The 15,717-nt window shown below is 61.0% G+C and overlaps 1 protein-coding gene across 2 annotated transcripts in view; it reads left to right on the top strand.

Annotated features, from left to right (window-relative positions):
• PHACTR3 (phosphatase and actin regulator 3) overlaps positions 1 to 15,717 on the top strand; it is a 110,097-nt gene that overhangs the window by 68,005 nt on the left and 26,375 nt on the right. The window contains exons 4-7 of one of the 2 annotated variants that reach the window (XM_037059996.1): positions 5,627 to 5,809; positions 9,129 to 9,341; positions 11,509 to 11,683; positions 12,375 to 12,619. In XM_037059996.1, the coding sequence (XP_036915891.1) occupies positions 5,627 to 5,809; positions 9,129 to 9,341; positions 11,509 to 11,683; positions 12,375 to 12,619 (816 nt within the window). The remainder of the gene's footprint in view (positions 1 to 5,626; positions 5,810 to 9,128; positions 9,342 to 11,508; positions 11,684 to 12,374; positions 12,620 to 15,717) is intronic. The other variant, XM_037059997.1, reaches the window with a different exon arrangement.

The following is a 15,717-nucleotide window of genomic DNA, read 5'->3' on the forward strand; positions in this document are numbered from 1 at the left end:
TGTAGCCGGCTTCTTGGGAAGGGAGCCCCGAGGTCCGGGCGGGTAAGCCCTTGGCCCCACCAGGTCCTCTGCTCTTGGAGCCGTGCAGTCCATGGTCATTGTCCCTGTTTCTTCAGGTGCTGGGACCAGGGGGTCTGGACGCTGCTGTTCCGGGGGGGGGAAGGGAACCCACTTGGGCAGCAGTCAGACTCCGTGTGTGACGGGAGAGCTGTTCGGATGTGGGTTTGCAGGGCTGTCGCTGCCGAGACAGGTCGGACTGCCTCATTGGACGGGACGGTACCCTGCAGACTCAGGGCACGTTGAATCTGCTGCCTGCAGACCTGACGTTGGATCTTGGGGAAGGGGAACAAAAAGAGAACTGAGGTCTGTTTATCAGCTATGATAGAAAACAGGATCCCTGGTGGCTGGAGACTAAATGAGGACATGGACTGACCCCTGGGAAAGACAGGGAGGGGGACATCTGAAGAAAGAGGCTTCTAGAAGGGCAGCCCACGTCCCTGAATGTTGAGCCTTTGTTTAACAGTTCTGTCTGATGGGCTGAGAGCAGAGACCTGGGGACAGACGGTGGCAGCAGCCTGAGCACTGGGGTGACCGCCAGACTGAGGCTGCTGAGGCTCCTGGTCCCCGCACGTGTGACAATGGTCTGCGCAGGTCAGCCAGCCTTTTCTGCAGAGGATTAGGTGGTTGATATTTCAGGCTCTGGGGGCCACAGAGTCCCTGTCATGACTGCTGACTGCCACAGGCAAGGAGACGCTGACATAGCAACAGAGCGGACGTGGCTGCCACTGGACGTATTTGTGGATGTTGAAGTTTGGATTTTGTGTAACTCGTGAACTGTGAGATTTCTTTTGACTTTTTCAACTGTGTAAAGATGTGGGGTCAGTTTTCTGCTCAGGCGTGGGAGCAGGTGAAGGGCTGGGTTTTGCCCTCCCTGCCCCCCTGGGGCAGGTTGGGGGTCTCCTCTTTCTTTCTGATTATGGACCAGGAACTAGAGGGGCCAGGGTACAATGTTTTTTTTCAGGTGTTGCAAGTGCGCTTTCTGGTCGGCTCTCCAGCATTTTCTGGAGGAGACCTGCCGTATGTGCGGCATCGCGCTCACTGCCAAGGGCACGAGTGGGCCACATACCACCCACTCAGGATGCGCAGCAATGGAGACAGACAGCGAGCGGCGTGTCTGTGACTTGGGTCAGGGACTGAGGAGGGAGTTCCGTGAGCGCGGCTTTGTGACATGCTCTGGCGTTTCGGAATCCCAGCGGAGAGGAGCACGTGATGCTCAGGCCCACAATGGCACCCTGAGGATGTGACACGGGCGCCTGCCTGGCTGGCTCTCCACGTGCTGCACAGGGGGCCACCCGGGCGGCTCGGAGCAGAAGTGCTGGGCAGCGGCTCCCACGCGCTCTGACCCTCCCAGCTGCTGTTGTGCAGCCCAGGGATCCGGGGCCGCAGAGTGCGTCTGCAGCCCCCAGGAGAAGGGCACCATGGCAGGAAGAAGCGGGGTGCCCCGTGAAGGGAACCGAGCGGAGGTGGGTGGGGTGCATGAGGGTGGGAACCTGGAGGGGTAGCGGGGCTGGGGTCCAGCAGCACATCGCGTCTCTGTCCCTTCTCTCCAGAATGGCTGGAGCCAAGGTGGTCACAGTCTCCAGGAAGCAGCCAGGCACACCCAGGCCTTGGTGGGAGCTCAGGGCAGCCCCAGGCTGGCGGTGAGGGGTCTGCAGGCAGCCTGCCCAGGGCTTCGAGGGGCTGGAGGGTGTGCTAGAGGGCGGGGCCCAGGTGCTGCCTCCAGGGAAGGGCCCTGGAGTCAGGGAGCGGAGTGGACGGCAGTACGCTGAGCCTGGACGGTTACTGCGGAATTCTTACTGTGTGTCCCCTCCCTGGCCGTACCCTGGCCACAAGACCTGGGGGCATGTTCGCGGTGGATGCCTCCTTGCCCTGGCATTCTTGTCGTGCACCTGCTCAGAAAGGGCCTCTTGCTGAGGGGAAAGCCAAGCTCAAGGTCAGGGCCTGGGTACCCCTCACAGGAACTTGTGTTGGGACGAGTTGTGCTGGGTGACGGGCTTCTGGGGCCCTGAGCCTAGAGGCTCCCAAGTGGGCGGTAGCTCTGAGTGGGAACACAGCTCCCCTGATCCCTGCACCTCTCAGCCCTCAGGGGCAGCTGTGGTTTCCTGGGTTTGGGTTTTGGGGTCTCCCTGAGCTGCAGCATCTGCTCCCAACCAGGCGCGCATCCCTGCAGCGAGGGGTGCCCTTCTGTGGCCACCGTGCTGTCGCCGGGCCCCTACATAGCATGGTGCCTGGAGGCTGAGTAGGCAACAGAAGTTCCCAGACTTGGGCCACAGACCCTCCCAGAGCTGCCCGTGTCCGTAACAGCCCCAAGACCTCAGACTTAAGATTCACTGGCCAGGACAGACCCCAGGAGGGAGGGATGGCTCTCTGCCCCACCCGCTCACATGGAAGACACCCTGTTCACATGTGCAGTGGTCACCAGCGTGACCATGGGAGCTGGCCTCAGAGGCCTGTCCAGGGCACGGTTTGCCCTCCACCCTCTGGGGGGGGGTGATTTTATGACATTTTCACATCTGTGTTTATGTCCCACCTTGGCTTCTGGAACCTAAGGAAGGACTGTTTGTGGGACAGACCCGCTGGGATCAGGTCTGCATGGGGAGGGGACCCTTTCTTCTCTCTCCATCTTCTCGGCTGTGGTCGTGCTTCTCTCACATGAGTGACAGGTGAGGGCCAGCCCTAGCCCCTCCCCATGGCCCCACCCAGTGCCCCCACCCAGTGCCGTGAGTGAGGGCAGGAGCCCAAAGGGGTCTCTGCCGGATGCTGTGTGTTCCTGGATCACTCCATTCATGCCCACATGGCATCTCCCTGAACGATTCCAGGAGTTTACGCCCCATCGCTGGCTGAGACTCATCACCCGCTGCTGTGCCTGGTGGCCGAGAGACATGGGGAGCTTTCCTCAGGGCAATGGGGTGGTGGCAGCGGGGCTGTCTGGTTCCCTTGCAGTCGGGGAGCCAGGGGCAGGGAGTGCAGGGGCGTGCGTGCGGGTGTGGTGCGTGAGTGCACGGTGTGTGCAGGCGTGTGTGTGGCACACTCCCTCTCCCTGGCCACCCTGCAGACGACACAGGCTCGGCCCTGGGCTCCCCTCTGTGGCCTGGCCCTCGGGAGGGAAAGGGCAGTGTGGGAAGCGGGCAGGAGGGGGCGCTTCTCTCACAGCTCTCCACCCCAACCAGCGTTTCCTAGCAACCGCCCTGCCACCAGGGCTATTTTGGGAACTGTAACTTTTCATTGAACAAGATTAAGGGCTGCAGCTCTGAGCCTGCCCAGCTGAGAGATCGGGGGCAGGGCAGTTGGGCAGCCCTGCGGAGTCCCGGGAAGCCTGGAGACCTCGGGGTGCTGCTCCAGGTCCTGTATCCCCACCAGCTGCTTCCCGGTGTGCAGGTTGATGAGGCGGAGGGACCGTCATCACCAACTGGACAGCAGTCACGGCAGGATGGCCTGCGCCTTCTCAGACCTCAGGGCCCGTGTCTGGGAGCAGCAGTGGCAGCCTCACCTGAGGTCCAGGGGGGACAGTGCTTCTTTACCGAAGCCGACCGAGTGCCCTGGGGGCAGAGGGTGTCACTGCTGGTTATTGGGCCGGAGCCGGTCGTGAGAGAGGGTCTGAGAAACTGCAGTCTGGGGCTCTGCGTCTGCCGTCCCCGGGGTGCGCTCTCTGGGCTTGGCCTGGGCCTTGTCCTTGGTCAGAGGTCGGCCAGCCCAGGAACTGCAGCTGGGGGCGCCCACTGGAGCTGCTTCCGTGGGCCCTGAGCAGAGTGGCTTTCTGTAAAAATGTAAAATCAAGGCAGCAAAGGCAGCGTGGACCTTGCGGCACGCAAAGGCTAAGATATTGGCTATCCATCCCTTTCTAGGAAAAGGTGGCTGGCCCCTGGCCAGGACCCGTCAGGTCAATGAGATGTTTTGGCCCCAAAGCCGTAGACCGCTGGCCTGGCCGGCCTTTCTGCCCCCCACAAAGAGACAGGTGCGGCAGTGGTCACAGTGCAGGGGGTGGGGGGTGCGTGCCGCAGGCTTGGCCTGAGCCCCGGGCGTGGTGTCGGCCCTGTTAAGGGGGCCTGTTCTCACCCGGACAGGTGGGCTGGGGTCTAGCAGGCCGACCTTCACCACCGCCTCCCTGTCACCGACCCCTGTCCACAATACATACAGCTACAGTTGTGTGCCCGGTGTTCAGGGGAGGCACCCACTGTACATTAAGTCACCACATTTTCACGCCTTCATGGGACGCAGGTGCTGAGAACCAGTTGTTACCCCTATTATGTGGGTGAGGAGAGTGAGGCCCACAGGTGTGCACCGTGGGCAGGAGACACTGCGGCTCTGGGGGGGGCAGGGATTGTGGGTGGCTGGGGTGACCTTATACTTACTGTCCAGTCATGGCACTCTGGGGGTGGGAGGGCCACCCCGAGGACAGCAGGCAGAGGGGCTCCTGGCTCCTCCCCTGCCCCCCACCGTGGAGGGGAGTGGCGTGGAAGCAGTTCTCCGGGCCTGGATGCTGTCCCCACACCGCTGCCTCCCGGCTGCGTGAATGCGTGCAGGTCACGGCGGCCCCTCTGCCCTGTGGTGGCTGATCTAACTGTGGGGACTGAGGGAGGCCTGTGAGGGACAGCGACCTGTGTCTCAGAAGCGGGGGCTCTGTCGGCTGCTGCGTCTCCTGGCCTGGACTTGCCGCCTTGTGGCTGTGGGACCTGAACCCGGCATTAAACTCCTGAGCGCCGTGGCCCTCATCAGTGAGCTGTGACTCCGAGGGGTCAAGGGCCAGACCCACCAAGGGTCCAGCAGCTGAGCCCCCCTCTCAGTACTGCTGGGGGCCTGGTGCCATTTTTCTGGGAAGGCCGCCTGTCTGCACCCAGGGACCTCGTGCTCTGTGACACATTCAGCCCTTGGCAGTCCCCTGTTCCTAGGCTAAGCCTTGGAGTGGGAGTCCAGGGCGGGTGAGGATCAAGGCCCATTCCTCTGCCTTCCGGGGGTCTCAGGTGCCAAGCGTGTGGTGGGTTATTGAGAAACGTTTGAGTAAGGGGACAGCTTGGGGGAGGTGGGTGCAGAGTTGAATCTGTTCTCTGCGGACACGGTGCTGTCACCTAGCAAACACCCCAGCACCTTGGGGGCGTTGGCTGGCGGTGTGGGGGCAGCTCGGCCCTGCCCCACCTGCCTCTCGTCCTCCAGCTGGCCAGCCAGGTGTGCCCAGGTGTGTCCTCGGGGCAGGGGCACACAGAGGCAGCAGGCAGGAGGGTGCAAGCAATTTCGAAGTCACTTAAGCCTGCTAACATCCCACTGACTGGAGAAGCCTCAGGGCAAAGTGCAGGGATGGGGCAGATGGGCACTCAGAGGGACAGATGCGGGTGGCGGTCTGTGTCCAGTCTCTATGGGGCTAGAGGAAGTGCACAGGCAGGTGTGAGGGCACAGGCCAAGGGGATGACAAGGGTACAGAGGGACTTGGGTGTGGGGAACCGGGGTGGGGGGGGTAGGAGTAGAGCACTGCACAGGGTCCTGGGGAGGGACACGGCCCGGAGAGGCCCTGGCACGCACGTGGAAGCAGGAAGGGCAGGCGGGCTAGGCTGACGGCCGAGTTTCCTTGCAGATGCGGAGAGCAAGGTGGGCAGCCCTGGCAGAGGCCCCCGAGCCGCGCAGAGCGAGCCACCCGCTCCCAGGCAGGAGGCCCAGGCTCCGGAGGATGCCCAGCCAGGAAGGCTCCCGGCCACCGGGACAGAGCAGGCTTCCCTGGACCGGCCGCTGTCCTTGGACAGCCACGTGGATGATGCAGGTATCAGCTGGCAACTGTGTGGGCCAACCTGCTCCCAGGGTGGCCAGCAGCCTGGGTAGTGCCCAGGGTCCCTGGCCAGGGCCACCAGGAGACCATCCTCAGAGGCACAGCCATGCCCCAGGCCTTCAGCCTGCCACCCTGCGCCCCCCAGTTGGGTTCAGGTGTGACTAGCGGCTTTCCCTCTCGCTCGCCCCCGGGTCTGCACAACCAGTGAGAGGTGCTGCCCATGCTCCCGGGCGATTCAGAGCCGGAGGCTTTTGCTCTTGGGGCCGGCATCCAGTGCCAGCATCTTTGCCAGGCCCAAGACCCCACTGCAGAACGCGGGTGGGGCGAGTCCCACAGCAGAGCCCAGCCTGTCCTGAGACGGGTGTGGGGCCTCCGGGCCCCGGGTGGCGCCCAGGTGGGGGGGCAGCTGCTCCTCCAGCAGGTGTGCCTGGTGCTCTGCTCCAGGTCTGTCTCAGTGCTTCCGTGAAACAGGCCTGAGTCGAGGGAAGGACTCAGCCCAGTGTCTGCCTCCTTGAGCAACTGTTGGGGGTGCGGCTGTGAATCGGGGGCGGGAGGGTCGTTTCTAGTTGAGTCAGTGTGCTGGTTGCGAGCTGGGCGAACGGGGCAACAGAGGCGAGGGCAGGAGGAAGGAACGCATGAGCCCTGCAGACAGGCCTGCGGTGCTTTGCGGCGATGGGCCCCCTGCGCGCTCTGACCTGCCAGCGGCCTCCCTGTAGAGCAGTGAGCCTGTTCCCTGGTGAGGCCGCAGCCTCGGGTGTCAGGCACAGTGTGGAGGCTGAACTTGGACTGTGCCCTGCCCTTGTGTGCAGTATGGACACCCAGGCGGCTTCTGCTTTGCAGCTGGGTGGGCATCTGTCTTCCACTGCTGGCTGCTGCCCAGCGCACGCCTGTGCCGCTCGCCACCTCGCCCGTCCCCAGGGCCCCTCCGGTGTGGTAGGCACCTGCCAACAGGGCCAACTGTGCTTCTCCAGTGTCACCCCGGTGGGACACTGCAGGAGTTAGGGGTCTGAGGAATCACGGCCGTGGGACAGTCCCGTCCTCCCCACAGGGCTTCTCCGGGAACAGTAGTGTCTTGCTGTCCCCAGGCATCAGGAGTCTGGGAGGGTGAAGGTTGGCTGGATTCAGGCTGCTGAGCAAAGCCCTGCCCCCCTGAGGCCTGCACCTGCGGTTTCTGGAACATGGAGTCCCGTTCAGGACCTTCGAGGGTGGGGCATGCTGTTGAGCCTGGGGGTCGTCTCCCAGAGTGGCAGGAGAAGGTGGGCTTCCATGACTCCTGCTCCCAGACCTGAGCTCCTCCTGAGGTCTCTGGAACCGCGGAGGAGCCTCTGCTGAGTGTTCAGTGGGTGAGCAGCGACCTCTGCTGGTCGGGGCGAGTGCAGAGCTCACTTTTCGTCCGCATTTGTTTTTTTCTGTAAAGCCTTTGAGACTTAAAGGGGTATTGAAATTTCAGTTTCAGCAGGATTCCACACTACCGTGGCGGCTACAGGCACTCATGTGGAGTGCAGGGGGAGGTGTGGGCTTAGAGAGCAATGTGCAGACCCCTCAAACAGGTCAGGGCACCAGGGGGTCACTGCGTGGCAAGTGTGGATGAGTTAGTGGGGAGACTTGGGAGGAGGGCTGTGGGGTGAGCTGCTGGTCCGTGATGTCCCAAGGCCTTCAGAGCAGAAGCCATGTTCCACTTTGGGCTCGTGGGGAGGAGACACCTCTGTGGAAGGTGGAAATCCCTGCTGCAGTCTCTCAGGTTGAGCGAGTGTGGGTGTGACCATGACTCCCAGAAACCCAGAGCCGTCCTGTCTGGCCGTCACCCACCGTGTGGCTCTTGATTAGATAAATGGAAGCCCAGCTCTCAGTCACACCAGCAGTCCGTTGGGTGCTCACCAGCCACAGGTGACTAGTGGCCCCATAAAGGGCAGGTAGGGACGCTCCCATCGGCTCAAAGTTCCCTGGAGCAGTGCTGGGGGAGGCACCGGCAGTGAGACGATGGAAGGGCGATGACTAAGGGGACCCACGGGGTGTTCAGCATACAGGTCGCTGAGTTTCTGGGGGCGCTCCCCGAGGGCAGGGACCCCGCCTGGCTCCAGACGCATGTGTTGTCAGAACCATGGACAGCACCTGGCTCTGGGGGTGAGGGGCGGGGCTGCCAGACTGGGTTCCTGATGGATGGTGGGCCTCACCCCGACTTTAGGACCAGTGGGACAAGGTTCTAGGTGTCAGCACCACCCTGGGGTGTGAAGACGAGACAGCAAGGGCCTTGCTCAGGCCTGGGCAGCGGGGATCCTGAGGTGGGGACAGGAGGCTGCCTCTCATGTCGGGGTGGGTGGGAAGGGAGAAGGTGGATATCAGGGACAGTAGACTTGTGCTAATCGGAGGAGAGTTCCCATTCGATGCCTTCGTTTCCTCTGTGAAGCTGGAGGTGGGGCAGGAGGGAGGTGAGAACGTGGAGCCGTTGAGGCTGGAGGTAGAGCTCAGGGCCTGGGGCTTCCATGTCCCCCCCGAGATGGTGGGGTGCTGGGGGCTTCATCTGGAGACGGGACACTTGTTCAGTTCAACAGACAGGAAGGGAGGCAGAGTCTTGGGGGTGTGGGCGAGGTGGTTGCTGTGGTGGATGGTGGACGTTGAGCTGGACAGAGAAGTGGGAGGGAGAAGGGGGCGTTGAGAGAAAATGGGGGGGCCAGAGTGCAGGGTGCTGCTCGGGGGTCCGGAGGGGCTGTGCTAGGGGAGCCTGGACCAGCGACTGGAAGTGGCAGGTGGGGCGGGGGCTCTGGCAGGCTGACCCCTCCCTCCCCACTGCCTATCTGGTGTGCCAGGGGGCAGTGCTGCTGAAAACTGGTATGGCCGCAGTGCCTGCCGACCGGGAGGCTTTGCCAGGTGCCAGGCACTCACCTCGTCGTCACCTCGTCCAGTGAGGGACTCCTGTCGTTAGTCACTCATGGCTGGAGCAAGGGCAAACGCAGGTGCAGAGAGGCTCAGTGACTTACCCGAGGTCACAGTGAGCCCAGGGGCCAGCTGGAGCCCAGGCGTGTCTGATCCCAGGACCTGTGATGGTGACCCCCACCCAGGCCAGGTGGGAGTTTGGGACCCCTGCAGCTGGTGAAATGGACTGGCTCTTGCTCTGCCAGTTTTCCCTCCCTCTTTCTCTGCTTGTGGGGTGGGTGGTTCTGACAGTCGAATGCACAGGAAGTCAAGCCTGTGTATGAGGTGGCCCCCGTGTGTGGTCCCCTGTCGGCGTCCCTCCCACCCCTGTAGTCCTTGCTCTCGCCCACCGCAGTCAGAGGAACCATGCTTGGGAGCTCTCTGTTTGCTTTTGATCCAGCCAAGACACCCTCAGCCTCCAGAGGTGAAGAAGCAGACGCTGCCAGTGGCCTTCCGCCTCCCACGGACGAGGCCCCCCAAGCCTTAGCTGGGTCTGACTCCTTGGACAGCCCTCCCAGAAGCCTGGAGAGGTCCATGGGCCAGCTCCCCAGTCCCCCGCTGCTGCCTACCCCACCTCCCAAGGCAGGCGCCAAAGTCACAAAAAACATCACAGGTGGGTCTGCGTGCATCGTCCCTCCTTCTCTCCCATCCATCCATCCATCATCCATCCCTTCATTCGTCAGTGCCTCCATTGCCCTGATGGGGCCTCTCACTGGGGGCCAGCCCTCACCCTTGGCGTCTGCAGGCTCTGGGCAGGTGCACGCAGCAGAGCTGGGGGCAGGAGGGCTGTTCTCAATGAGGCTCTGGCTGTCAGGAACAGGCCCGCTCAGGCTCCCTGCAGCACATGGGGCTGACGGCCTGTGGAGCGGGAGACACAGCCAGCCAGACCCTGAACGAGGTCTTTCCGTCTGCCTGGCGTGCAGGTGTCCTGTATCTCCCTTTTAATCGCTGCTCCCACCTCCCCCTCCCAGTCTCTTGCTGCGTCTGCGCATTTCTGTTTCATTCCCCATTCATTCATCTGGTGAGCTTGGTTCAGGGGGACAGGTTCGGGTGGGTTTAGAGGGGGGGGCATGTGGCTGGGCAGAGGCCCCCCAAGGCCTCACTCCTGGGTCTTTAGCCACGAGGGCTGAGCAGTCCCAGGTGGTTGAGACTCTGGAATTGGGGACGCTGCTGGCCCCTGGAAAAACTGGCCACTTGCTGGAGGGTGAGGAGTTCAGGAAAATCCTGACTTGCGGCCTCCCAGGGCAGAGGGAGAGGAGACGACAGAGGTCAGGAGCTCTGCTCAAAGCCCTGGACCACCCCCCAAGACACTACCACTTACTTGCTGGATGCACACCAGCCCCAGGCACCCCAAGAGACCCCGAATCTACACGACTCATTCGCAGTCCTCAGGGGACAGGGCAGGGGCCCCATTCACACTGGAGGAAACTGAGGCCCAGGGGCTCCAGTGGCTTCAGTGGCTTGTCCAGGTCCCCAGCTAATGAAGACGGGGACCCAGTTTGGGGCCCAAAGTGCTCCCCCTCCCCGGCCCCACTGCTTCCCTGCTGGAACGTTCTTTTCTCTCAGGTCCACTGGTCAGTGCGTCCCAGTCCCTCCTGCTGGGAGTCTTTCCTGGCCCACGCCCCACTGCCTCACGCTGCTGGCCCACCGGCGTTTACTGGGTCCTTTCACTGTGTGGACGAGTGTCGGGGCGCTGATCAGATGTGCCCCCACTGGCTCGGGGGTGGAGTGGGAGCAGAGGGGACAGGAGGGGGCTTTGGGTTTTGGCCCAGATCTCTGGAGGCTGAGTCTCCTTCCACTTGGGAGTTTTGTCTGTCTTCACTGCCCTCTTTCCTTTACTTCGGGAAATGTTTCCTTCATCCTGTGACCAATAGGTGGCGGCAGAGAGGGAGAAAGGCTCCTCGCCTGGGCTTACCTGGGGCTCAGGGGAGCCCTTGCCAGCCAGTCCCCTGGGCGCCTCCTTGTCTGGGGTGTGCAGCCCAGGACCTGGTCCTGCTCCGCTGCCTGCCCCTCCACAGTGCCCACCTGGCCTTGCTGTGCTGGGCCCACACAGGATTCAATTTTTAAACGGTTGCCAACAATTAAAATGTGTAATTAAAGTATATTGGGGTATTAGATATTAACATGTATAAAAACAGGAAAATTTTTACCTTTAATCCAAGTTTGTTTTTTCTGGAAAAGAGCACAAGGCTGAGCTGTTTGGTCAGGGAACGGTCCCGGAGGGAGGGAGGGACAGGGACGCACTGACCAGGTGCCGTGTGGGCAGGAGTCGGCGCATCCATCCGCCCTGAGTCGCAACAGCGCCGTGAAGGCAGGCGGGCCCTCCTGTGTTTGCCCTTGGGCATGAACTGCTCCTCGACCCCTGTTCTTCACCTGCCTGGGCCCTGGAGACTCAAGACTTAACCCTCAGGGTGAGCTTCCCTGGCCTCGCCCAGCTGGGTGACAGCCAGCTCGTGACAGTCTTTTGGCCTCTGCCCAAGTATCCCTGGGGTCACCGCCGGGGCGCCAGGTTCCAGTCCCTGCCCTGGAGGTGCTCGGCCTGGACGTGGCTTCTGAATGTCAGTCTCCTCCCTGAGGAGTGACAAAAGGCCCCTGGGCAGGTGAAGTGCTCAGCTGTGTGGCATTTGTTCGGCGTGTCTACAGGGGACAGTGGCACCTGGGCCCTGGGGGGCATCTGAGCTGGGTGGGCATCTGCGGGCTGGTGTCCCGGCTGCTGCTCACACATTTCTCCGCTGCCTTGGCCCTGCCAGCTCACACTCCCGGTGGTCTCCTCCCCCCAGGCCAGGCCATGCTCTTCCAAGATGCCAGTGGGAAGAACACGGACCCTCCCGTCCGAGGACAGCTGTCTACTCCCACGGGGTCTCCGCATCCCTCCACTGTCCACCGGCCGCTGCCCCCCAGCCGCGTCATCGAGGAGCTGCACCGGGCGCTGGCCACCAAGCACCGCCAGGACAGGTAGGCGCGGGGCCCTGGCCTCAGGCCCTGTGACTTCCCAGCTGGGCCTGTCTCCTGGCTGCGCTGACAGGTGCAGCAATTCTCAGTCATCCTCTAATGAGGAGCTGGGCCTCTGAGTTTGGCGCCGGGCCCTGCAGATGCCTTGTAGCTGGTCCTGGTTGCCACGTTCTGGGAGCGGCTTGTGGGGACCTGCCTACGAAGCCCCCGAAACTCGGGGATCCTCGGGGTCGGGTGCTGGGGGGTGGGCATCACCAGAGAGGCCCCTGAGGGCAGAGGCCGGAGTGCAGGGAGCCTGTTTCCAAGGCTTGGAGCGTGTGATGCGGAGGTGAGCTGTTGGTGGGCCGAGCAGATGGTAGTACACACCTAGGGTGTGGCAGAGACACCACACGGACAAAGTGCCCTTCTCAGTTCTCCGAAGACCTGCTCCGAGGGTGGCTGCGCTCGCTGTGGCAGGCTCGGTGGCACGTGTTGGCACTGCTCAGACCCATGCGTCCTCGATGCCAGGTGCCCGTGACTCGAAGCCGTGTGTGCGCCTGTGGCGCTTCTTGTCCTGTGTGTTTGGGACGGAAGCCAGTCAGTCTTTCGTGTATTGTGGGTCGTCTTTGCGGTGTCCAGGATAGGCCCCCGTCGGTTCTGCGGTATTTCCAGGAGAAAGGGACAACGTATGACCCAGTGTACCTTTCTGACTCAGTTTTCAAGGGAGGGACAGTAAAGCGTCTCCGAAGAAGCGGATGGATATCCGCCTGTCGAGAACATCCAGCGTTGAGCGGGGCAAGGAGCGGGAGGAGGCCTGGAGCCTCGACGGGGCCTCAGAGGGCAAGCGGGCGGCCTCGGAGTCGGAGGAGAACAAGGAGAACTTGCTCGGGAGCTCGGAGCTGCAGGATGACCTGCTGCTGTACCAGGACGAGGAAGTGCTGAACGACTCCGTCATCTCCGGTGAGCGGGGTGCAGCGACCGGGTCACGGAGGTGCGGGGGGCTTGCTTCCTTTTGGTAATTGCATATCAGCTTCGTGTGTGTGTGTGTGTGTGTGTGTGTGTGTGTGTGTGTGTGTGTGTGTGAAGGTGAACACCACCTCACCAGGTGACTTTGAGAGCTCATTCCTCGTGGCAGAAAGTAATGCCCCATGTCCTCAGAAGCCTGGGGTTCAGAATGTGGCCACAGCGCTGGCAGAGCGAGGGGGGCCTGAGCGGAGAGGAGTGTCCGCGGTGGCTGTGGGACAGTCGTGGCCGCTCCTCGTGTGCAGGCCTGCCCTCATGTGCGCTCGGGCTCTTTCGGGACAAGACGAGGAACAGGCAGAGGAACAAACTCTCGGAGGGAGCCGGTGCACAGTCTAGAGTGTGGTCTGCCCAGTGAGAACTTCCCGGCCGATCGTAGGCGGCCCCACGGCATCACTGCCTGTCCGATGGGCTGTAGGGCGAGTTTCACACGGGGCTCCTGCGGCCCCCGCGAGGCGCGATATCCTGCTGCCCTCCTTTCTCTCTTGGTGCCCAGCCCCCCCCCCACGTGAGCCCACAAGGGGCCGTCTGAGCGCACCCCGTTCCAGAGTTGCCTTTTTGGGTGCAAAGTGGCTGCCTTAGCGACGTGGAAACAGGCAGGCACCCAGCGCCTAAGCCTCCCTGCGTCTCCGTCTTCGTCCCCGTCATTACCTTTGAACGGAGCCCTGAGTGGGACTGACTGAGAACAAGAGCTGGTGGAGAGTAATTTCAGCTGCAGAGCCCCAGCCTTGTGTCCTCAGCCGTACAGGACCTTTGTTTCCCCCTCCCTGGAGGGCGCCTGTGACGGGCGCTGAAAGCGTCAGCGCACCAAGGACATGGGGTGCAGCAGGGCCAGGAGCACCTGGCAGGACCTAAAACAGGCAGCAGCTTTGGCCCAGGAGTGCTCCTCTTCCGGGGACGGGGTTGATGGAACTAGTCACACGTGTGCAGGGAAGTACCGAGGACAGGCCCTGCAGCTTTGGTTAAAAGAGCAGAAACACCCCCCCACCCCCGGGCGTCCATTCCTGTGGCACCCACACTCTGGAGAACGTACGGCCGTCGAAGGGAAGCGTGGGGCCCTTCACTCGGGCTTGGAACCTGAGCCAGACACGGCGTGGGGGTGCGCCCACAGGTGGCGGAGGGGGGTCAGGGGGGGGTCTCGGATTGTGTGGACGCAGGTCTGGGAGGAGACTGGGCAGAGCCCCAGGAGGTAAGAAGTGGGTGGGGGTGGGGCTGGCCCTCACTACTGCTGCGGGTCCTGAGTTGCAGGCCACGAGCCTGTGTAGGGGCTTCTGTAGTGGGTGGGAGAGCGCGCTCCTCTGAGCCAGGTCGGAGCTGGGGCCCTGCAGAGCTCATGGCCCCCTGGACTTCACTTGGGGTCCTACTAATGCGCCAGGGAGAGCGGGGAGGCCCGCTCGGCTCGGAACATCAGGGCCAGGACCCTGGAGGTCGAGGGGCGGTCTCCTGAGGCAGTCGTATGTTTTTTCTCCTTTTATGTTTATTAATTTGGCAAATGACATGGATTGCTTTTTAAGTATGGTAGGTCACCTGCCTTCCGTTGGTCCTTGGTGTATTAGCACTTTCACGAGGTGTTGGATTTGACTTGCTAAGGTTTTGTTCAGAATTTTGCATTAGTGTGTTCATGGGTGGGGTTAGTCTATAGTTTTCTTTAAATATCTTTTCTAGTTTTGATGTCACAGTAAATTCTTCTTGTGAATTTAAGTGGCTCCTTCATTTCCATTTTCTAGAAAAATGTGTGGGGAATTAGTATTACTTGTCTCATTGTGTTTCATAGACTTTGTCAGGCTGTCCACCTGGCCCCGAAGGAAGGTTTCTAACTGGTGGTTACATTTTTGGTGGATGCAGGTGTGTGCTGGTCACACGTTTCCTCTTGAATGAGTCCTGACAGTTCGTCCAGGCTTGGACAGACATCAGCCCTCCACCTCCTTGGGTGTCCGGCTCCCATCCTCTCCCCCGAGATAAGGCGGCCAGAGCTCGATCCGTTTGCTCCCCTGAAAGAACCGGCTTTTGGGTTCAAGTATTTTCTTTATTGTTTTTCTATTTTTGATTGTATTGGGTTCGGCTCTGATCTTTATTTTTCCTCCTTCCTCGGTTTTGCTTTGCTCCCCCTTCCCACTTAAGGCAGAACTTGGGGGGCGCTGACGGGGGACCTCCTCCTTCCGAGGAAGGCACTGGGGGCCTGGTGCTCTCCCGAGTCCCATCGACGGGCTGAGGTTTGATTGCCTTCACACTCCCCTTCCGACGACTCCTGGGAGCTCTGGGTTATTCAGGAGTTTTTCATTTAGTTTCCAAAGAGTTTGGTATTTTTCTAGAGGTCGTTTTATTATTGATTTCCAATTTAATCCCACTCCAAGCAGACACCGTACGGAGCATAACTTGAGTGCTTTTAAACTTATGAAAACTTGCCGCATGGCCTGGAATGTGGTTTCTCTTGGCAGATGCACTGGAAAAGGATGTTTGTCTTTTGGTTTGGGGGCAGCGTGTTTCTCTGAGTGCTGGTCAGACGGCTTGGGAACGGTGGTCGCGCCTCCCTGAGCCCGACGCTCTGCGTGTCTGCCTGTCCCGTAGAGGATCTGAAATCTGCAGCTGTGACTGCAGACGCACTCTGCCCGCTCAGCCCCACCAGTTTCTGTGTCACAAGCTTGGGCCTCTGAGGAGAGTCACAAACGTTGTGGATCGTTCTGCCCTCCGGAGGTTGTCCCCTTGCTACTAGGAGGGACCTCCGTTGTTCCTGACAAGCCCTTTGCCCTGAAATCGGCCTTGTCAGGTGTCCACAGACTGTGTCCACTTCCTTTGGACTCGTCTCAAAGTGGAATCTCTTTCCCTGTGTACTTTGAGGCTGTTTGTGTCTCTCTACTTACGGTTCCTTATGTTTTAAACAATTATTTTAAAAAAACATGTTTAGGATAAAAATATGAGAAACTAAAACTAGGAAGTTAAATGATGCGTGTCTGGCGTTATTGTGCCAATAGAGAGTAACAGTATGCACACTTACAAAATGAGCCACACACACACACAAGTATTTCTGTTTGTCTAAA

Source organism: Sturnira hondurensis, unplaced genomic scaffold, assembly GCF_014824575.4.
Source record: "Sturnira hondurensis isolate 20B ecotype Veracruz unplaced genomic scaffold, ASM1482457v3 Scaffold0011378, whole genome shotgun sequence".
Classification (NCBI taxonomy): Eukaryota; Metazoa; Chordata; class Mammalia; order Chiroptera; family Phyllostomidae; genus Sturnira; species Sturnira hondurensis.